The following is a 22,459-nucleotide window of genomic DNA, read 5'->3' as shown; positions in this document are numbered from 1 at the left end:
CATGTGTGATTGAGTATGAACCTCTAAAGAGATTTTATGCCTTCTCATTTCTGGCAGCATTAGTAATAACTTCATGTGGAAATAAAAGACTTTCTGAGGGGTTCAAAGATCAAATCTGACAGCTCAAAATGCATTCAAAACCAGATTGCTAAGGAGTATATGTGTATTTGTAACTTAAATATCATGGTAAGTTGTGTGAAAGTGACTAGCAGAGTACTTAATATTTATTAATTTAATAATATTCTGAGACTCAGCAGTTAAAGTATGTTTGCATTGCAGTAAGAGCAGTTTTTTGAAGCTGATGCTGATAAACAAGAAAAAAAAACAAGTTTTATTGGAAATACAGAACAGAAACAAGTGATAGGAAAAAAATAGGATAATGTACATTCAGCTTGACAAAAGTACTGGTCACAAAAATAGAAGGCAAAAATTCCTGCATACTGAAGCCCTTCTCAATTAATGCTTTGCTGACTTAATTTGCTAGGAATTGGGGAAAGTAAATTAAAACATATCAGATAATTTACTGCCTGCACGAGAATCTCAGAAGATATCACTTGTCCACTTCTGTTTGCTCACAAAATATTTAGACCATTAAATTGATGTTACTGTTGATCTTTAGTACTTTTGCAAAAAAAATACAACTTTAATGGAAGTATTAAGTTTTTTGTGGTAGTGGTTAAGTTTTAAAATATTTATATGTGTATATATTACATAAATGTGCAAATACTTGTATATGCACATATATATAACTTTTCATAGGTAATAGGAAGACTTCTGATATTTACTAATCTCATTAATTTTGGAAAGAGCTTTATTTAGTAATAACTTTGAGGTGAGACTAAGATCAGAGGCCACTATTTATGTAATGTTATTACACTTAAATTTTTAGGCCTGTTTTCCCCATCTTAGGCATTTCTCCAAATAGAGATGAATGAATTGCTTGTGTGTTTCCCCCCTACCCCTCAGGATAAGTTTGGCTCGAAGTTGGAATATATTTTTACATGCTTTGGGGCTGTATTTTATATTTTGGTTAAAAACCCGAGAACATCGGAGTTTTATGACTTTACATGAGAAAATGAAAATCAAATTCTCACTGTAGAACTAGGATATGTTATCAGATGCATTAAGACAGTGGAATTTCTTTCTTGTTATATCAGGCAATTTAAAACAGGGAAAAAAATCAGGAATTACTATGACTTTCTTGAGTTATGAGTTCAGGACAAAATATTTTTGTCTTGCTTTTCATAACTGTATCCTCTTTCAAAAAGATGAACCCACAGCTGATGCTTGATATAGTCACTTAAAAAGCTTATCAGGTCTCAACACCTAATGGCAGAGCATCACTATGTTCAGAATTAAATGTGCACTTAATAATAATTCCCCATAGCACAAGCACTAACAAATCAATGCTTAACTAAATAAGATAAAAATAATTAATACAACATATCTTATAAAATCAGTATTCTAGGTGCATAATGAGTCATTATCATGCATTTGATGCCTAACTATTTCTACAAATTAGAAATCCATAGTAGCTTCAAAGTTAGTATGAAGTTGATCTGGTAATAATAATTAGCACATTTTTGGCATTCATTTATTTGAAGAGCTTTAAGCCCCTGCTAGGTATTTGGAGGGAGAAACTCAGAATGAATAGTCAGCAGAAATGTATGGTTGTCATTAGAAACACTATCTTTTGCAGCTAATTATGTGTAGTTTTAGGTGAACTGACTGTTGATAACTTCACACATTCATTTGCCTTTTTAATAGACTGTGTGGTTGAAAGTAGTTGAAGAGTGAAATGATGCTAATTGAATTTGCTTGAAGTTAACACAATTTTTAGCTTAACAATAGAATCAACTTTTCAATTTAAAGATCTGATTTGATTTTTTTTCCTAATGAGTGAAAATATCACTGTACGAAGGCATTTCTGTTTCTTTGCACTGAACTCTAGCTGAAATCTTATAATTCGTTTACAAGTAAAATAATTAATTCAGCTTTGCTTTTAATTATGTTCTGTCACCTTTCCTTATCAAAAAAAAGCAGTGGAATGATGTTCAGGCTGTATCATGTGTTAATAACAAAGGTGCTCAGAGACATACTATACTGTACTCTCACTGCTACGTTAAAATGGGAAGCTGAAGAATGAATTGAAAGAATGACTCCTGTGAGTACAGCTGAGGAAAAATTTAGAGGGGGTGTGTGTGTGTGTGCCTATGCATATGTACATATATGTGAATATATGCATGTATATATTTATATACACATATATATGCCATACATTCATACATACTTGAGAGCGAATGAGAATGTTTTTGAAATAAAAATATTTAAAGAAGTTTTAACACATCTTTGAAAAGTTCCACTTGCTATGTTGCCTGGTACCCTAAGTCTATAAATGACTTTTGCTTATTTTTGACAAACCAAGTATTTAAGGAAGCTGTAACACATCTTTGAAAAGTTCTATTTCTAAAGCATAATTTTGTTTCCAATGCAACTTTATTCACTACACTTTTGAAGCTCAACAGAAAGTTTCATTTCAGAGCAAACGAATGTTTGATTGGATGTCAGATGTATTTTTCATTTATAGCTTGCCCAAAAAATGTTTAGGGTTTATCTGAAAGTAAAATGTAGTGATTGTTTTTTGGAAATGGTGAAAAGTGTGAACATGTGTTGCTTGATTTTACTTGCATGATTTTACCTACATGTAAAGATTGTGGTGAAATAAAAGTTGAGATGGTGTGTGTGTGTGTGTGTGTGTGTGTGTGTGTGTGTATGTATGTATATTTTTGCATTGTCATTAACAGAAAAGATTCTGAAAGCAGAGGTGGCACTGTAACTACTGAGTAAAGTGGCTGTTTCAAATTGTTATTTCAGAGCAGAAACACAGTTTAACATAGTAAAAGGTTCTCGGTATGCAGAGAAACTGGATTAGCAAGGGAGAGGATATAAACATGTAAACAAAGAAGTAAAAATGATCATTACATAGGCAGTGGCTAGTAGTACGTTCCTACGGGCAGTGTTCTCAAGCAGGAAAAAGCGTTAACGTGCTTTGCCAAGAGGATTGGATTTCCTTCCATTCTTATCTCATCCATACTTGTGCGGATATAACGTGTATTGTTGGATTTGCAGAATGTGTCATCAGTGATTGTAGTAATATTGTTGTACTGTAAAGCAAAACAAAGTTTGATTATGAGTTGAAAAATTTTCAAGCTTTCATTTTATGTCTCTTAACTTCACGTTTTATTGTCATTGGGATTGATTTGTGTATGTTCTACAGACATACGTGGGAATCGGGTATTGCCCGATCTATGAGCAGATAAATGATTTGCGGTTGTTTGAATTCTTGATACAGGATTATTGCTTGCTTTTACTGTTTCTCATCCTTATCTACAGAAACCAGTGAGAAATTCTGGCATAGGAACTAGCTAACAAACAACTTGTGACAGTAAGAGAAACTTATTTTAAGTCTTAACTACTTTTTCCTCCTGTATGTTAAAAAAAAAGTTCAGGTTGAATGCTGAATGGTTGTGATGTACATATTAGAGATGAAGTGTTTTATTTGGCTGAGTATTAGATAACTGTAGCACAACTGCATGTGAATTGTTTTGAAAGAGAGTGGGGTTTGGTTTGAAGTATGTTGCTGTTGAGGCTCTTTGTAATAGAATGTTAAATACTTCAATACCTGAAGATGTAGGATACGCAGGCTCTCTGGTAAGTTAAGGGGAACAGATTCCAGTGCATTATGTCCTAAGTAGAGGTAGGCCAAATTTGTCAGCTTCTAATAGAAAGAAGAGAAAGATCATTAATGCTTACATTGCTTACTAGAGGTTGAGTTAACCCATAGGTCTGTGATAAGATGTCAGGTTTGTTTTTTTTTTTCTGATCATGTATGATGAATGGAAGCCTCTAAAGTAATCTGGCATGAAACATTCTCTTGCTCTTTTGCTGTGAATGTTGAATTCTATTATATGAAGAAACTTGCAGAACAGGCCTTCTGTGGTTTGGAAAGTATTTATAAAACTGAAGACTACTCTTACAGGTACATCCTAGTTTATTAGTGCTTAAGTAGTCCTCAAAACTGTATTTGAGCCATCAATTTTGAATCGAGTATTTCTTTGTGTTTGTGAGAGAAAGCAAGAAAGAAAAGTAGTTAAGATTATATTTTAAAGAAAGTAATTTTTGAGATGAACTACATAGAGAGTGAGCATACTAACAGCTGTTATTCCAAAGTCCCTTAAAAACAAAACCAAACCTGTAAAGCTTCCTGGTAGTCTATTTCTTGGATTATGAAAACTATTGTCTTTTACTTACCTTGAAGGCATTTGCTTTGATTCCTCTGCTCTTGATTCTATTTTGGTTTGCATTAAATGTTGTTAGTTTGGGAGGTAGAACAGGAAGTTTTATAAGTCGATTTTCAGCAAGAGAAAGCTCTTCCAATAAGAGAAGCTTTGAAAAGGCCCCATCCTCTATTTCTTCAATCCGATTTCCACTAAAGTCAATTCTTCTCAAGGTAGCTTCACACAAAAGAAATGAAAATGTGTCGCCTTTATAACTACATGACATGTGAAACATGCATGGTTGTGTATAAATTAGGTGTTATGCTCTAATAAGGGATGAACCATCCTATTTTGATCTGTAAATGGCAATACTGTGAAAATCCACATTCGGATTTGCTCAGTCTTAAATTTTTTTAAAAACCAGGAAAATATGCTGGATTTTTCCCTGTTTTCCTAGAGACGAAATGATTTAAGACGTTGATAGAACTTTGAGTGTTGTAGAATGAGAGAGCTGGGAGATGCGTGTTCAGAGTGTTTGAAGGACATGTAATACATGGTTATTTAAGACTGGCTGTGATACAGAGTTAAATTTTATTCTTAGCAATCTGTTCTTTCTCTGATTTGGTGAGAAAATAAGACCGGTAACATGGGTCAAAGTAGGTTTTCATGTTGCCTTTACAGTTCCTCTTCAAATACAAGTACTAAATTAAATAGATAATAAAATTAATGGAATCTAACAAAGTATAAAATACATCTTATTTTGGTATTCTTGTCATATTATTAAGAGATGACAACTTCAAATGAATTACCAGTTAAGCTGAAAATAAAATCTGAATATTTACTTACTAATGTCAGCAAAATCTGAGACTGCTATCCTTTTTATTTTGTTAAATCGTGCATAAAGATATGCTGTTTCCTTTGGCAGTGGAGGTACAGCTTCAATATCTATTTCTTCACAGTACACTGATCCACTTAAACACACACAGAGCAGACAAGTAGGTAAATCTGAAAGCAAATTATTTTATGAGTAGACAATTTAAAGATATTCACCTATCATAAGCTTCAATATACAAAATATAATTATATCTCTAATCTTTTTAAGGTTTCATTTCTATTATTAGCTTCTTATTTAATTGTTCTACTAGCAGCAAGTTCTGAGAAGACGTACTTTTTTTTTTTTGAGTGGTGTATTCTTCACATCAGGCATATTGCTTTCATCGTTTATATTCTTTTTTCTTATCTGAGCTCATCTTGAAGTGCTATTAATCAATGTTATTTCAGTTTCACTCTTTAACTGGCTTATTGTATTTGTGAATATGATGGCTGCAGTTGTGTGGACATGATAAATTTCATGTGTAAACTGTTCATTTCAAAATGGAAATCCATGCAAGGGAAACATCTGAAAGTACACCTTAGGTTTACTTATGTATTAATCGGAGATCATACATTACTGTGTCTTATGAACAGCAAAAAATAAATGCTATTTTTATGTACTTTAGACAGAAAATTGGAAATTTTTAGACAGTTTTTCTTAGATCAGAAAGAGTATCTCTTAGGCTCATCAACCTTTAAAAATTAATATTAGACTACAAAGTGGGTTTTTTCAATTTTTTTTTTTTTACTTTATTTTAGAACTGCCCATGTAGATACCATAATTGCATTGGAACTTCTCTTGTACTTAAATCTGGTAGGGTTATGTATACACTGTGTTACTCCTAGCTACTATTTTATCTAATCATCTTGCATAAAAACTGCAGCGAGGGTGATTATACAACTATTTTAGGCAATCTGTTCCACTGATTACTGAGGTTTTTTTAATAACTGTTATTTTAAATTGTGGGATGAACTGTGTATCTTTTTAATGTAGTTTAAGCCCATTGCAGCTTGTCCTGTCCACTGTACACATTAAGAAAATATTTTCTGCTTTGCGTCAGTCTTTTATATGACAACAGTTTTCAAATACATATAATAAATATGGCTTTGAATCCAGTTTTGTCACCACCATTATCTGATATCCTGTGTCTTCTATATTGTGAGATTTTTGGTTAGCTTCCAAAATTGGTCTGGGTATGGTACAGACAGTGTCATTTTAATTTTAAAACTATACAGCAAAATAAAAAGGTTTTTTGTTTTTTTTCTGCAACCAATGATGAGTTAGTGAACTAGCTGGGCAACACTGGGAAGCCAAACCCATATATCTAAGACAGTAATTCATATTTTCTTAGAGGTACTGCAGAGAAGGGAATTAAGATCTTGAGCTTTAACTTTATGTATGTTCCCATGTATTAGACTTCAGAGTTCTGCTTTTTTGGATTTTGTCTTTTTTGTTGTGTATGTTAGTGCACAAAATATAAAACAATTGTGAAGCAGTGTTGGCACTACTTAAAAAGGCAGCAGTTCTTGTGTCTCCGACTAGAAGCTCTGGTAGACTTCTGTATCTTTTTTTATTCTTCCCCCCTCCCCTTTAGATGGGGGCTTGCTGGCAAATAGTGCGTGGTTATAACTTATCTCCTTGATTTTTAAACATTGGTGGAGATCAACACACCAGCGGTCTTGCCGAACATCTGTTATTTTTGGATTTTTAAATTGCAGATGTACCCAGAAATGTCGTCCTCCTTTTTCTATGCTCTGTTTGGCAGACAAGATGCTTTTCCTTAGACACGTAGAAATTATCATGGCTCATTAGTGAGGAGAAGTCTGAACAATACATCTTAGAGCTAGTAGGAAACCTAGGCTAGTGAAGAATGTTGCTAATGTGCATTAACCATTTTTGTTCTAGGAATCATATTATGCCCAAATACATTTGCAACCAATTCATTTATGGATGTTTTGCATGTTGTTAGCAAGAAGAAAAATGTCAAAACTATATAAATATTAACCTCCCTGATCATCAGACTTCAGCTGTGACAACAGCCATGAGAAAGATGTTTAAATAATTTCTGGGAAAGCTGTTTAAGAAATTTAAATGTACATGTCATCATGACTCAGTTAACCTGTGGACCTTATTGGGGTGTTCCTTCTTTTTCTTGGTTGTCCTGCCTAACTTATTTAACTTGGGTACATATCTGATTGACTAGTAGCTCTACAAGCATGACTGGATGAGTTTATAGATATTCTTATAAACTATGCCATGTGTATTCAGAATTTACCTGCAGATCCTCTTTCGGTCTGCTCCATCAAAGGCAGAAATTTAGAAGGCTTTCCAAAGGAGGTATTAAAGATGTTCATAAACAAAAAGATTAATACTGGTATCCTTTGTTATGCCTTGAATATTTATTTCTTTCTATAGAATCTTATTTTGAAGAACTCGAATGTTATAATATTCATATCTATTAACTTACTTGTATCCTTTGTTGGTGATACATTGCGTTCACTGTCATCCCCTTGCAGTCCTAGGGTGGTGTTAGGAGAAACATTGATTCCATCCTTTGTGTGAGAGCAAATGTTATAAAAAATGGAGTATTATAAGAGTCTTAAATAGCACACTTTTTGAAAAAATGAACATTCTACAGCATACCTTTTTATGACAGTTAATTTTTAGAGAAAAATAGTCTTAATACATTGGATGACTTTTGTGATTATTTTTCTTTCTTATACGTGGACTCCTCACCTTGGAAGGCAAGAAGGGAAGATATTGCTGCTACAGTGTTTTTTAGTTTTTCCTTTTTTTAAAAAAAAAAATACAGACTATGTGAGGAAGGAATAAAGGAATATATAAGTGATAAGCGTCTACAGAAGCCTGGACTTCTGAAAACAGACTACATTATGCAAAATTTGGAAGAGCTTGCCTTCATAAGATTGGCAATTAATAATTCTTATGGATATAGGCTATATATGTTACGTTTTACCAAAATAATCTCAGTAAAATAACATTTCCTTTCACTTAGTTATTCAAAATTCCCTATTGAGGTATTCTACATACATTTTCAAGAGCATGAAAACTTGGTTTTCAAAGATGCTCTCTTCAGATACTGGCCAAAATGTAGCAATGCAGTTTCCATTGAACTGCAACTAAGTCCATTGTAAGACCTGGGCTGCTAATAGACCCTCCAGTGATGCAGGAAATGGCAGTCAAATTTTCGTTGAATACAATAGGAATTTTAGAGAATTATATTCTCTTTCTAGACATATAATATATACACAGCAAGTCATACTATGATTTGAATATATTAAAGTTTTTAAAGGTTGACTGTGGCAATTGTGCTTTGGCTAGCCTCACTCATTGCTTCCTTTGGGGAATACTTGTAGCATAGAATAAGACAATGCCCTTTCTGGTCTGCTTGACTATTGAAAACACATGGGGAGAAGTACATGAGCAGGTATGGAAAACGTGTGTGGTTGTTTGGTGTGCTTCCCCCCCCCCCCCCCCCCCCTTCATCTGTGCTTAAAGATCAGGGTCTGGGCAGGAATACAGTGACCACTGGGGGAGAGCTGCTATATAGATTCTGACTGTGCACAAGTGAGCTGATTTCTTTATTTCCTCATTCAGGCAGGTATGACACAGTTCATCTGGCAGAGTAATGTTAAAGTAACATTGTCAGTTTAATTTTGATACCATTTTTGTTTTATTTAGGTTCTTGCATATATTTTACTGTGGGAACTTTTGTGTTCTGCAATATAAAATCCTCAAGCTTGAAATGAAGCCTGAGAAGCAAATATTTTGGACAGCTTCTGTCTTTTTGACCCTTTTTTAGCCTATGAATCATCCTTCACTTGGCTGTTCCCTGCATCCATCTATCCAGGCTATGCCTCTTTTTTCAGTATTTTTATGTAATGTTTGGGGTGGATTGGTTTGATCTAGTAAGATTCTTCTACGCAAGTGAGAGTGCTGGAGACAGGTTAGCAGTTGTAGAATGAAACTTCTGTGTAGGTTAAGAGCTTTTGCAGTGTTTGGTATAGAGAGGCTGGACTTGAGCAATTGGAAGGGAAGAATAGAAGGTTACTGCAAGTCTGTTCTTTGAGAAAGGCCAGCCTCAGAAATATATTTGCTGAAGTTAATTTTAGAGCAAATTAGTATAAACAAATGTTTTTGAAGAAAAATAATTTTTAGAATTTATTTGGTTAGTTGCTAGACACCATTGCCTTATTCTGTAATTGTGACATTTAAATAGAAGTGGGCCTCAACTAAGTTGCTAGACACCATTACCTTATTCTGTAATTATGACATATTTAAATAGAAATGGGCCTCAACTAAGTTGCTAGACACCATTACCTTATTCTGTAATTATGACATATTTAAATAGAAGTGGGCCTCAACTAAAGCTCTTAGATGAATGTTCCAGATAGCAGCACAATCTAGTACAAGGATTTTGTGGCTTTCTTGCCTTTAAAGCAATGAAGTAAAGTGTTGTTAATGAAATATGTTTTTTCTTGTTTTTTGTCCTGTATTTTATTATCTGGAGCAGTAAGAGTTTCAAATGTCCTGTCCAGATAATAGTAAATCTCAAGTAATGTAATTGCTGAGGTGACAAGATGCTTGAAACTCAGCAGATGCTAGTCTGGGGGACTGACGCGTTTTTCACATTGTGTCCCCTAGATCTGTAGGATCTTGTAGGAGTTGTTAATTTTGGTGCAGTCCAGGAACCAAAGTGACTGCATTACCAAAGTGGCTTGCTCATTTGGCTGGTAGAATACCACTTCCCTGTGGGAAAACTAGATTTAGTATTAAAAATAATAATAATTGTCCAGTTGTGCCCATGCTAGGACCTAACAGTCAAGCATTATTTCTTTTCGTATCCCTTTTTTCTATATAGCTGTGTCTGCAAGCCTATATAACGCAGACCTGTACCCCTTTATCTTAGTATTTCTATGTAATGGCACGCAACTTCTTTAAGGAATCGACTGTCTGTGCTATGCTTTTGCTGGCATAGTGATGTTGATTAGGCATGTGAAGACATGATCCTTGACTGATGTATACATACTAGTAGAAACTTCTGTGTAGGTGTAGTAATAATTGGACAAATGCATATATACTGTTGTGGGTTTTTTTGGCTCATGGGGGATTTTTAATATCCTTGTATGAAAAACATTTTTGCTGATCATAGTGATATCTGTACCAGGAGTAGTTTTCTGGTACAGTATCCTGCTTGAGGCATGACCCAAGGAAGAGTGTGCATGTGAGTTCTCTGCAGAATACAGTGCACAACTAATTTCTGCAAGAAACAAGAAATGTGTCAACAAAACAGCGGGATAGACTATTTGAAGAATACTGTCAAATACACAAAGTGAAACAATAGATTTCCCCCCCCCCCATAGGTAGTATACTTAATCAATATTTTGGAAGTATTTGCTGGCCTGCTATAAAAATTCCTAGTCAGAGAATATCAGTGCAGACAATACTTTGGATTATAACTGTGGAAAATGCATGACTTGCCTACGTAGGGAATGCACTGAAGGAATGTTGACTTACCTATATATTTGAATTCCACCTCCCTCTTGTACTCCAGAGACACGGATTCCACATAGAAAATCATATTACCATTTTACATCTAAATTCTTAAGGCATCGTAAAACTTCTAAGACACGAGAGTCTATAAAGCTGGAAGTTCATATTCAATGGGAAGATTTAATCCTGATTTGAGCTGGTATCTAATTAGATTTATTAATCATCATTGTGCATATCAAAGAATATGGTAATATTGAGTGATGAAAATTACTGACTTTGCCCCTGTGTTTCTTAAGATTGGAGATGAGGCCTCTGTCTTTCCTTAGGATTTTTAGGAATAGAGGCAACCTTGTACTCCATAAAAACAAAGGTGGTGATTGAATTTTCTCTCCCAAGCTTGGCTAACGTTTTTGGAGATAACTTTCACAGTGGTAGTGACAGAGTGTTTTATAGTATGCTGTGGGACTAAAAGCATGCTTTAGGATGTACCTTTGGGATTAATGCTTCCCTCTGCATTTTGGCATTTAAATGAATTACTGTGCACTTCTGTGGATTTATGTTTGGCAAAATGAGACAAACCGGAAAAGTAGATAATACTAACTGATAGAATAACTGAACAGGACACAGAACTATACTACTGTTCTTGTGTAAATTCAGGCCTTTTGTCACACTAACAAAAGCAACTTTGCTCACTTATGAAAAAGTTTTGTTTTGGAAATTCAGATATCATGTTTTTAAATTTCTGGTATTTTATGCAATACTGGGGAAGCTATGGTTTCAAATAATAAAAATTGTAATGAATTTTGCTTGGATGACCTTTCTTTTAATAGTGGAGTAAAGTTCACTTTGTTTTGTTGATCACTAATGCAAATCTAAATAGATGAGTTCTTCTGATGTTTTTGCTGAAAATTCCAGTTCGCATTTGTGTTTTAAATTTGGTTCAAATACACAGTAAGGAGTTATATTGGTCTTGCAAGATCTGGATTTTTGACTGGGCATGTTTGTGAAAACTGTTGGCATGTATTTCAGTTACAGTTAACGCTTGAAATATTCTAGAAGCTAGTATTTGTACAACAAATGAATAAAAGATTGTTTGCACATCCCATGTTTTAAATTGGGAGCACTGGCGCTCCTATTTGTTGCACATAAGGAACTAATTTATTTTGCAATGAAAACATGTCATTGGAGAACTGACCTGATGGAAATAATGACTGATTACATTCCTAGAATTATCCTAAGCAGAGCTGTTGGCCTTCAAAAGACCTCTAGTTTATAGCACTGCCAGTACAGTCTTTGATTAGTCTGTGGCACAACTGTTGGCATCGTTTCCTTGTAGGTATACTCGCTTTCTTCTTTTTCCTAAAATAGTAGTGTATTCTTGTTAGAACAATTTTAGTAGTGAATGTGGTTTGATGCTGTGCCTAACTTAAAGTTAATGTACATAGTAAATTTTTAACTACTCAGTTTTGAGTGGTAGCCACCTGTTAAAAGTAGTTGAAATGGTCTCTTTTTTCATAGGTTTATGAAATAACATGTTACTTCATCACTGTGACAGATGCTAGATTTAGAAATATGCTACAAGTTTCTTAATATGAATACAATTGCTTTTTTTAATCTAACAGTGGAAAGCCACAATAGAATTGGGAAAATATTAAAAACAAATTATATATAGAATGTGATTTTCTATAGGTATGCTGTAGTTCATTGCCTATACCAATGATCTCTGTTGTCTTTTTTCCTGTTTATCAGACTAATTTATTGTAATAAGTACAATTAATATTAATAAAAATTAGCTCGAGCTTATTAATATTTGTCTGTTACCATTTTGTTTGGATATGTAGTATTTTTCTTGGCAATTAGTTTTGAGACTCTCATTCTTACTTTCTCTGCCTGGCTGCCTGATGGAAGTTGTATAGTTCTCTTGATGTGCTGTGCGTCTCGTGCATCCGCTCAGAGGCAGTCCGAACAGAGGTATGACACTTCCAGCTGTCCCTTGCAGCTGAGGCTGATGCACTTCATTTAATTCTGTGTGTCTCCCGTTTAAGCACTGAACGAACAGGCAGGATGTATACGAGCACACGACAAAACCGTTGAGGACTGACCGCTTGGGGGTGCTGGTGAGTGCCATGAGGTACACCCGTTGCCACTCCTCGGACTCTCAAAGCGTTAATGTTATAGGTGACTACAGCAGGACTGGATATTCCACAGAAGTTCGAGACTGCTAAGCTGATAACTCGAAAGAATTACTGTGGTTTATGATGGCACGCTATATATGATGAAAACTACTGTTTCAAATATCACTGTCATAGCAAAAAGAAGAAAAAGGAAAAAAACCCTTGTTTCCAATTCTAACTTACTGTATTAATACAATGTTGCTCAAACTACTCAGCTACTGTGATAGTACATACCCTTCTAGACACTCCTAGAATACTAGGCACATGCATACAGCATAGTTAAGAATGATTCCTTAGTCTTGTCTTGTGGTAGTCTCTTTTGTGGATTTTTCAAACAGTAGCAAGGGTAGTATTTTCGTGGTTTTAATTTGAATGCCTATCCCTCACATCTGAAACCACTGTATGTTTTGCTATTGTAAGACTTTTCCGTAAAACTTGCATACATGCATGTAACACCTAATTCACTCATATATAATGCTTAGCAGTTAAAAGTATTAAACTGATAAGATAAATACCTTTTTTATATCCTTGATTTTCGTTTCATAATCTTGTTCGATCAGGCTTCCTAGGGTAACGTCTGTATCATACTCATAAAACTTGAGTGATTCTTGCTGTATGGGTGGTGCTGATTTCACCAAAGATACAAACACAAACAGAAGAAAAGTAGGCTGCAAAGTCTTCATTTTAGCAGAGAACAATGTGTCTGGCTTTCACTGAGCTGTTGAAGATCTGCTAGAGCGTTGACTATGGAGAATACTTTCTTTGTGACTGGAAATGAAAATGCAATCCGTCAAAACAATATTTAAAGCCTAGAGGACTAGTTGGCAGGGGTTTCTAACGCATAAGGAACATGGAACAACTTTTAACTCTTGGTATCCTTTAATTAGACTTTAGTATTATATGAACTGTTCTTAACATGAAAAGAACCTGGGAATCATAAACAGCAGTTTCCAACTAATAAGAAAAATATTATTTTACTTGTATTTGCTTGTTTCCCAGTGTATTATTTCTAATAATAGCAAGAAGATTTTGGTAAAGCATTGTTTGAAATACTTGGCATGTAGGTTGCTGAACTAATTACAACAACAGAAGTTCAAATGCATTTTTTCATGTTGTCAGAATAATGACTTTCAAACCTAACTACTATATAACAGTAATTCTCATTGTCTGTGTTATCTTTAGATTTGAAAATAAGAGAAAAATATCTATACTTTTCCCCTTCCCTGTGGAGAATACTTTACAAATGCTGTATGCATTTTTGGGGGGAAAAAGGCTACAATGATGATCTAAAAACATTTGAAATACCTATACTTGACTTTTTCAAAGAAATCTTTTATACAGCATTTTTTTTTCCTGTTTACTATAATTAAATGTTTTATTTAAGCTTTAGGTCAGCATATTTTTAGGAAAAAAGTCCACTTACCGTTTTAGCAGATTCAAAATTCTTCTGTGATTGTCCTAAAACCAGATATTCTTACCTATATGTTAACCCAGATTGTCTTGATGAAAGAGTAAAGTTATGGATTACATCCAAGTTGTTGAAATGAATGCTATTTCAAAGATTGACAGTCTTAAAAGTGCTTTCCATGGGGTAAAAAACGCTTTGCCAGCATTCTTTCCCTAGGGTAAGAGGTAATATCCTGGAGCAGGGGGTTGTACTTGGAATAACATTTGTAAACGGTAAATCTGTCTAGTTCATCCTACTTCTAATATTACTTGTTAAAATGGTAGCTTTATGCTAAATGGTGACTTATTCTTTATAATTGCTAAAGCTTTTTGTGTAAATCAAATATTAATTTTGCAAAATAAAGGTCTGTAACAAGGCATGTGTTATCCATTTTGTTTAATGGTTTAGCTAAGAGACAAAGCAGCTGCTTTCTGACTGAGACAGAGGTAGAGCCAAAACATACGTATACTATATTAGTCACACTTTTATGACTAATAAAATATTTCATTACGAGTTGTATATGTTTTGAGAAGTTTCAAGTAAGTATGAAATGCAAACTTTTCAGTCCGAAGAGTTTGGGAAACACAAAATACTTTTCAGAATTTGGGAAGTTTTTTGGTTGAGATTTTCAGGGAAGTAATTTGTGCCTAAATGCTTTATTAAATGTCTTGCTAGACAATTTATTGAAAAATTGCTTTCACAATAAATATATTTTGAGTAAAACTGTGTCAGTAGTATAGATAGCTTAATAAACAATGTCCAGGTTTAGAATTTTCATCTGAACTATAAGCAGCAGTTTTCTAGATTTCTAATGCATTTCTTCCTCCCCCATCCTTTTTCTTACTATATATTTTTGGCAAACAGTATAAATGGGAGCCAGATGACTAACTTGAAAATTTACAAAGTAGCTTTTTTGAGTCTTTAAAAACTGTGTAGCAATAAAACAGTATTGGGGATATATTCAGAATTATATTTCTCTTTCATTTCTTTTTTTTCTTTTTTCTTTTTAGATAGCACTGCCAGCTAGAATAACGTTGAGGATAAACAGTGGACCTATTAGGTTGTATGTTCTTTAAGTTCTGTCTTGTTTAGAAAACAGATGGCTATAGTAAGTAAATCTGTAAATTAGAGTTGCCATTTAGAGAGCCATTTGCTCACTAATTTTTTTCCAGTTTATAATCACTCATCACTTTCTGAACTCAGTAGGGTTTTATCAAAATGTTTTTAATTTGATTCACATGCAAATTAAACAACGTCATAGTTATAAATTACAGCATGCCCTAGGATAATGATTTTGCTGTGAGTATATAACTGAAATGTAAAGGGAAGAGAATCATAATAAGAAACTGGATTCTGAATCATATCCCTTGCTGTTCTGCTGGAACAACAACAAGTTGAGGTTTGAAGTTCAGTTTTGTGGTTAGCATATTAAGGTGTTTTCCACTGCAGCACTTGGGAACTTGCGGTCAGAAGCACTGGTTTTGATAGAAAAGACGGATTTGCTTAGGAAGGAAGAGGCAAAAACATTTCAGTGAATCAACCCCTTCTTACTATCTCTCACTGTTTCATGCATGTTTCAGGACTAATGACAGCAGCTCTGCTTTCCACTTGATCTCCTCCTAACCCCTTCTCCCAAATATCCAGATTAAGATTTCATCTTGCTCTGGCAAATCCAAGTTCTTCTTATGCTTGAATGTAATCAAAGGGTAAGTGCTCTAAGGTGAAAGTATTAAGTATTGGAATTCCAAACATGATATAAATTTATTTTGAGGTGCTAAAGTCCTAGATGCTTTGACAGCTACATACGGTATATGGAATATCTTCAGAATGGCTTATTCCCCTCCCCCCATCCCCAAATATCTGTCAGTTTTTACAAATAAGGGATGGTTACCAGCTATATGAGCTTTTGAAACTCTAGGAAGCCTTAGTGCAAGAAAGCTCTTACTTTGATCTGGAGAAGAGGATCTGTAATGTTAGGAGACTTGTGTAGTGGCTTTTGCAGAAAACACTTTCAAAAGTCAGTATTCAGCAGGGTCATAAGACTTCAGTGGATGCTTACCACAAAAACACTGTATGTACTCACTGTTGTTACCGAAGTGCTCATAAGAAACTCATGAGTGCTTGCATACAAGACTGATATGTTAGGTAAGTACTTTGTCATGATGTCATCAAGGCTTACCTTAGGATATAGCTTCACCATTACTTCAAACTGGCAGGGTCCAATAACGTAGTAGTCCTACCCCATATTCTATCTGTTTGTCATCCCTTGTGCTAGGAGAAAAAAGTATCAGTGAATCATTTCAGATAAAATTATTTTATTTGAGCATCCAGCAAGTGCTTTTATCAGCGCAAGGAAGGGAATAGCAGAAGTGGCTGCAAGCAAGGAAAGGTAATATTGTGTCTTCTAGCAACAGTGATGGTTTATTCTTGTTCAAAGTGTCTTGCAATGTCCTCAGTATTCAAAACAACCGATCGCCTGAAATGAAAAATGTGGTTCATATGCCTTGGCCATAGGGAAACTAACAGGAAGTAATCACCATGGCAAGCAGAGAATGCTTTTTAGACACTGTTAATACTTACAAGTTTGATACTTAGGTATCTATTTCTTAGGTTCTAGTTATGAGGATCTATATATTCTAGAAGGTGATTTCTTTTCTGCAAACCTAGATAAGTTCTGTTGTTAACTAACTGAGCTCCAGTTTTTGAAGTAGGCCTTGAGAAAGTATTTAAGGGATGCTTTCTGATTTGTCAGATGCACCTTTTTTTAATTTTTCCTGCAGCATCTCATTTCAAAGACTGGTTTCCCTACAAAGCACTTGTATCTGAAATGTTATGCATTTTAAAATGGCTGTTTTACTAATAGCAATGAAACAAAATCCTGGCTTAAATGAGAATAATAGAAATTTTCATACAGTTTTATAAGGATATGAAATGTAGCTGAAGGTGTAAATAAAGTATAATATGGACTTAATTCTAGTAGAGGGAATCCAAGCCACTCTAGCAAGGGGCACACACTCTCTGCATTCTACTTTCTGAAAACTTAAGGAACTTAAGAGACTTAAGGAAACTTAAGAAATTTAAGGGAACAGAGTTGCATACAAAATTACAAAAAAGAAATAGTTTCCTTAAAAATGGAATTGTGCAGGGGCATACTGGAAAAGTTACCATGAGCAGTTCATATCCAATGTATGTTGCCAGCTAAAATGACATCAGTTTAAGTGGGAGGACAGTTGTCTTTATTTTCCACGTGTTTCAGCCAAAACAAGTTCTCGCAGTTGCTAGCATGTTAATTAGCTTTATACCATGAGCATGTTTAGTACCTTTTACTTAATCCTTAATAGCGTAGTACAGAAGGGGTAGAAGAAGGCTTTTCTGTACTTGTTTTAGCATTGCTTTAAAATGCTGTAATGTATTTTGGAGTGAAACTGAGGCCTGGATGACCACAGCTGTCTATGTGAGGCAGTAACTTGAAGGCACTGTAGAACCGAATGACCTGAGAAAGTCGCTACCGGAGGGGGCAGCCTTTGTTTTTGGCAGGGTTTTTGGTTGTAAATTGCTTTTCCAGAGTGCCTGCAGGAATCCCCAGGGAGCTCGGACTGGTACTGTCTGTGTTCAGGAGTGGGACTCAGGATTGTGTGATGGGAGGCAGAAGACTAGGAAGAGGGAAGAAAAACAAAAAGGGTCTTATCTTTGGGGTATGTCGGTTAATACAGATGACTGAGAGAGCAGTAGGGAGAGGGCCATAAGGTTGCTGTCAAGGTTCTCCTTCTGAAATTAAACTAAAGCTGAGGGGTTTTTTGTTTGTTTGTTTTTAATACTCAGGATTGTTCCATATTTAGGCAAACAAGGTGTGTTTTTGCAGCTGCTTAAAGACTTTGGCTTTCATCTTGTATCATAGTCTCTAAAGGACATTATTGGCATGCTCTGTAGTTTCTGTTTTTCTGTTGGCTTTTTAAGTGTCCTCAGGAGAAAGAAGTATGGATTATTGCTTAGTTTCCTCGTGCCCGATGGGCATCGGGAATCGCTTATACAGAATATTCAGAAACTAATGTCTTAAGTAAAAATGTCTGTGACAGAAACAGGTGGGGACAAATTATGAAAGCTTTATGGACTTCTATGGGTATGTACAGCTAGGCACAATGCTTTGTATGCGACTTTTGTTAACTTCCTATATGGAACAAAACCAGTAAATGTTCCTTAGCCTGTGTTTTATGTGAAGCATGGTAAATACTTCACAATGTTGTCCAGCTGCTCTGGATTGGTATAATTATTAAAAGAAAAGAAAAAAAAAAAGTTTGTAGAGAGTAACAGGTAGTTATTTCATCAGATTGAAGACATGTATGAAATAATCTGCAAAGAGTGAAACATGAACTTACTATTATGGAAAACAAAGGCATAAAGTGATATTAAAATTGAGCTCAATGCTTGTTTTTTATTTTGTTCCTTCTTCTTACTAAAATAAGTAACTTCAATATTCTGACTCATTCTCCATTTTCTTCTTCTAAAATGCAGCTCTCTTCTGCTTGACTATTTATGCAATCTGATTAATTGAGCCTTTTTATTTATTTTTGTCTCTCCAGTGGTACAGCAGCATGCTTTGACTGCTGCCTATGTGTGGTATGAACTTCTCTGCAACTCCTACATCCTTCTCTGCACTTTGCTGAAGTCTTGATATAGGAGTGTAAAATTAGTTGTAGAGCAGTTTAATGCCCATGCTGAGGTTGCATTCACCCTGGGAACAAGTAGTCAGAGAACCCCAAAGGGCGGAAGCAGCCTTGTGGTTTGTTCTTGAGTCACACACAGAAATTAGATTAAAGATGTAACTCTAGAAGAGCCATTGTGCAATATTAACCAAAGTATTTTCCAATTCAGCATCCGGGGGCGAGGAGGGTATTAAGTGTAAAGTAGATGTTTATCATGTCTTAAGAAGAAAACTTAAAACATTCCAAAAAATTCAGAATGACCAAAGAAAAATTGGAGATAAAGTAGAATTTGTGTGTGAATACCTGTGCTATTTTTATGAAAAGTTGCAACTACTTCCAAGGTTCAGTGAATTAGTTTAATTTTAGGTCACTGTTAGGGCTACCAGCTGCAAAGTAGAAACAGTGGAAAAACGACCTAAAGATGGTATGAACATCCTTTCATATGTTTCCAACTTACAATCGGAATTTGTTAAAGCTGAAGACATTACCTTTATTTGTTGTGTTTTCGTAAAAGAAACGGATTATGAATGTTATGAATGGATTAAGTTATGATATGAATGGATAAAGCACATGCACAATCATAATCAGTAATCAAATTATTGTGAACAGATACAAATGATAACTAGAGTAAAAGTACTGTTTGCTGGTCGCCCAAACCCCTATACTGAAGATGCGTTCTGCTGAGTTTTAGCTATTTATCTAGCATCAGCTATATACTGAATCAAAAGCCAATCTATGTCCATTTATTAAAATTTGCTTAGAATTCTTTCCTGAATTGACATCATTTATTTATAAAAACATCATCAGATGTTGAGAACCATTACTATGTCTACAGGGGCACTAGGTACAAGGCTTCACAACTCATTGGCCTGATGCATATTGTATTTTTATGTTCCTGTCATGATGCTTCTTACGTTATTTTTAGCATCTACTCTCTGTTTATGGCTAGCTTTCATATTTATCAATTTTTTCCTTGTGTTGTGCTTTATAATAGGGGATGGTTCATTTATTTTGTTCTGTGGATGATGAATTTATACCTTGGATTATGAGATTAAGGTATTATTTATTTTCCTTCTAAACTGATTAGGTGGTTAGAAATGCAAGTTTTGGACAAAATTTTTTTAAAAAAGTATGATAAATGTATATATTTGTAGAGTTCATAACTTACAATAGCATATACATGATTTGGTTTATATTTATAGCTGAAAAGTTCATACTCTTATAGTAGTAATGGAAAGCAATTGTTAAATATTTAGAATCTTTTCTGGGGTATATTTTTTTTCCTATTAAAATACTATGTTCTCCTTTCATGTTTTTCAGATAGGAAATTCCTATGTTTATTGCTTGCAATGATCAGGTTAGGAAACAACGAAGGAAATTAATTCATATTATATCAATGGAATGTGAATATTTTAAAAGAAGTCAGAAAACTTGAAATGTAAAACATCTGTTGACTATAAAGGAGTTTCTTGCCTAATCCATGTAACTTTTATCAAAGTACATAAGTAAAAATCAGAAAAACTAAGCATTAAAGTATTAAAAAACAACAACCAACAAAAAAAGGCAAAATAAGTTGCCAGTGATTTGAGGCTAAAGGAAGACATGGAGGCAGCTGGGATAAACTTTTGTTATTTCTCTCCTTTATTTTGTTTTTTATAGTAGTCTCTTGTGGTATAGGTTTGGGAGGTGGGGGAGAATCTGAGTTTTGTTTGTAATTTTAGAGCTTTATTTTTGTGAACTAACCTGAGTCACAACTGAAATTTTTTCCAGACATCTGTGAGGTACTTTCCCCCTATAGGTTTACATAGGTATCAGTGTTCTCCAGCACTCTAATAGAACCTTAATAATAACGGTCACAATATTTAGCTTAGAGTTCAAGAAGGTTCCGTCCCCATTTACTTGGGCAAGACCTGGAAAGCACAGTCCTTCGGAATAATTTGACCAAAGCTGAACGTAGAACCCTGACTTTTCTCAGCTGCTGTGTTCTGGTTATGTGTCTGCTAGTATTTTAATTAGAATCAGGAGTGCGTTTTTGAAGTGAATCTGCTGATAAGCCCCCATTTACTGCACTGTGCTTCACATCACAGAGCGCTTTGGAGCATATGGACTTATTGCTTTTTGTAAGTAACAAAACCGGAAGATGTACTCCAGGGGTTTACCTGATGTGCTGCAGCTGCTAGTGGATTTCAGTTCACAGGACAAGACTAGGCTGAAGTTAAACCTTCTTTTCCTCCAAAATCAGAGTGTGTGGATATCCTGGCCTCACCACAACTGTTTTGCTCCGCTGATTCACTTGCCCCACCTTAATTGCTAATGCAGACACAGGGCTATCAGACAGATCAGGTTTTGTTTCTATATTCACTCTCTGCTGTAAATATACTAATTAAATTATTTGGTGCTTGCTGGGTTAATTGTTCCTGATTAAAATAAGTAGCATTTTGATGCATGTTTAGTTTTTGGTTTGTGAATCTTTTCCATACTTAAGGACCATAGAATACTCTGAAGATAAATAGTAGAGCAAACGTCAAGCAAATATGTTTTGATACCAGAATCTATATGGTTATATAGTCATATAAATTGGCTTATACAGAGCTCCACACTAACATGCCTGGGCTGCTTCATGCCTGAATTAGTACACGTATCTGTTTGTTACAGACTGCTGCAACATGCAGCTTTGTAGACATGCTATTTCCAAACTTCTTGAATAAGAAAAGAAGAGCATGTCTTTGTATATAAACATAGCTGATAGTGCTTGGAAAAAAAAAGTTTAGAACTCAAATATTTCAAGACAATAAGCATACACTAGTAGGGAGAAGCAATGCAGTTTGTTATTACAGTCAAGGATGGTGAGAATGTAAGAATGGACGTGCATTTCAAAGGTTCACATGCAATACTGTGTCCCCAACAATCGTCAAAAGCAGATGCTTTGGGAAGATGAGAATAGGACAAGCATGCATGATAACTCCTCATCTCCCTTCTCCAAATATTCTTCTAATCTGTAGCTATTTTCAGCTCAGCACTTCTTGCACTACTGTGATTTGTCTAGTCAGCAACCTGAAATGAATCTCTTCTAAGAAATACAATTACTTATCCATTCTTCCCTTGAACCCATGTGTAAAATTGCTGCAGCATCCACTCAGGCAAGCGGTTTCAAGGGCTTACCACATATTGATTGAAAAATCATCTCTGTTTGGTTTGTACCTTTCCCATATTAGTTTCATTTGACGACTCTTTGTTCTTGTACTAGAGAAGGCAGTGAGCAGTTGATCCCTATCCACGCTGCCTATGCAACTCAAAATTTTGTAGACCTCCACTCTATCTCCCCTTTGCCATTTCTTTTCTGAACTGATGAGTTTTAGCCTACTTGATGTTGTTAACTTAAGAGCCATTCCTTATCTTTGGTACCCATATTACCTTTCTCTGATTCTTTTCTTGTTATGACATATGTAGAAATTACAGGCATCTGAAGGGAT

The 22,459-nt window shown here is 34.9% G+C and overlaps 2 protein-coding genes across 6 annotated transcripts in view; one reads left to right on the top strand and one right to left on the bottom strand.

Annotated features, from left to right (window-relative positions):
- CENPP (centromere protein P) overlaps window positions 1-22,459 on the top strand; it is a 172,738-nt gene that overhangs the window by 17,030 nt on the left and 133,249 nt on the right. The window lies entirely within an intron of this gene.
- Window positions 311-14,491, bottom strand: OGN (osteoglycin). The gene is made up of 7 exons (XM_026115979.2): window positions 14,260-14,491; window positions 13,352-13,604; window positions 7,619-7,703; window positions 5,124-5,282; window positions 4,312-4,514; window positions 3,683-3,778; window positions 311-3,164 (listed from the first exon to the last, which is right to left on the bottom strand). The coding sequence occupies exons 2-7, from the start codon at window positions 13,517-13,519 to the stop codon at window positions 2,994-2,996; spliced, it is 882 nt and encodes a 293-aa protein (XP_025971764.2). The 5' UTR covers window positions 13,520-13,604; window positions 14,260-14,491; the 3' UTR covers window positions 311-2,993.

Source organism: Dromaius novaehollandiae, chromosome 12, assembly GCF_036370855.1.
Source record: "Dromaius novaehollandiae isolate bDroNov1 chromosome 12, bDroNov1.hap1, whole genome shotgun sequence".
NCBI classification, from domain to species: domain Eukaryota; kingdom Metazoa; phylum Chordata; class Aves; order Casuariiformes; family Dromaiidae; genus Dromaius; species Dromaius novaehollandiae.
This window is presented reverse-complemented; position numbering and strand designations above follow the sequence as displayed.

What these genes read in the sequence shown, in the direction of transcription:
- OGN (XM_026115979.2), bottom strand. Translation starts at nt 13,519, where the DNA reads ATGAAGACTTTGCAGCCTACTTTTCTTCTGTTTGTGTTTGTATCTTTG. An exon ending in CTCAGATTTTGCTGACATTA is followed by an intron (nt 4,515 to 5,123) that starts GTAAGTAAATAT and finishes TTTTGTGTGAAG; the next exon opens with CTACCTTGAGAAGAATTGAC. An exon ending in TCAAAGCAAATGCCTTCAAG is followed by an intron (nt 3,779 to 4,311) that starts GTAAGTAAAAGA and finishes TCTTTCTATTAG; the next exon opens with AAGCTGACAAATTTGGCCTA.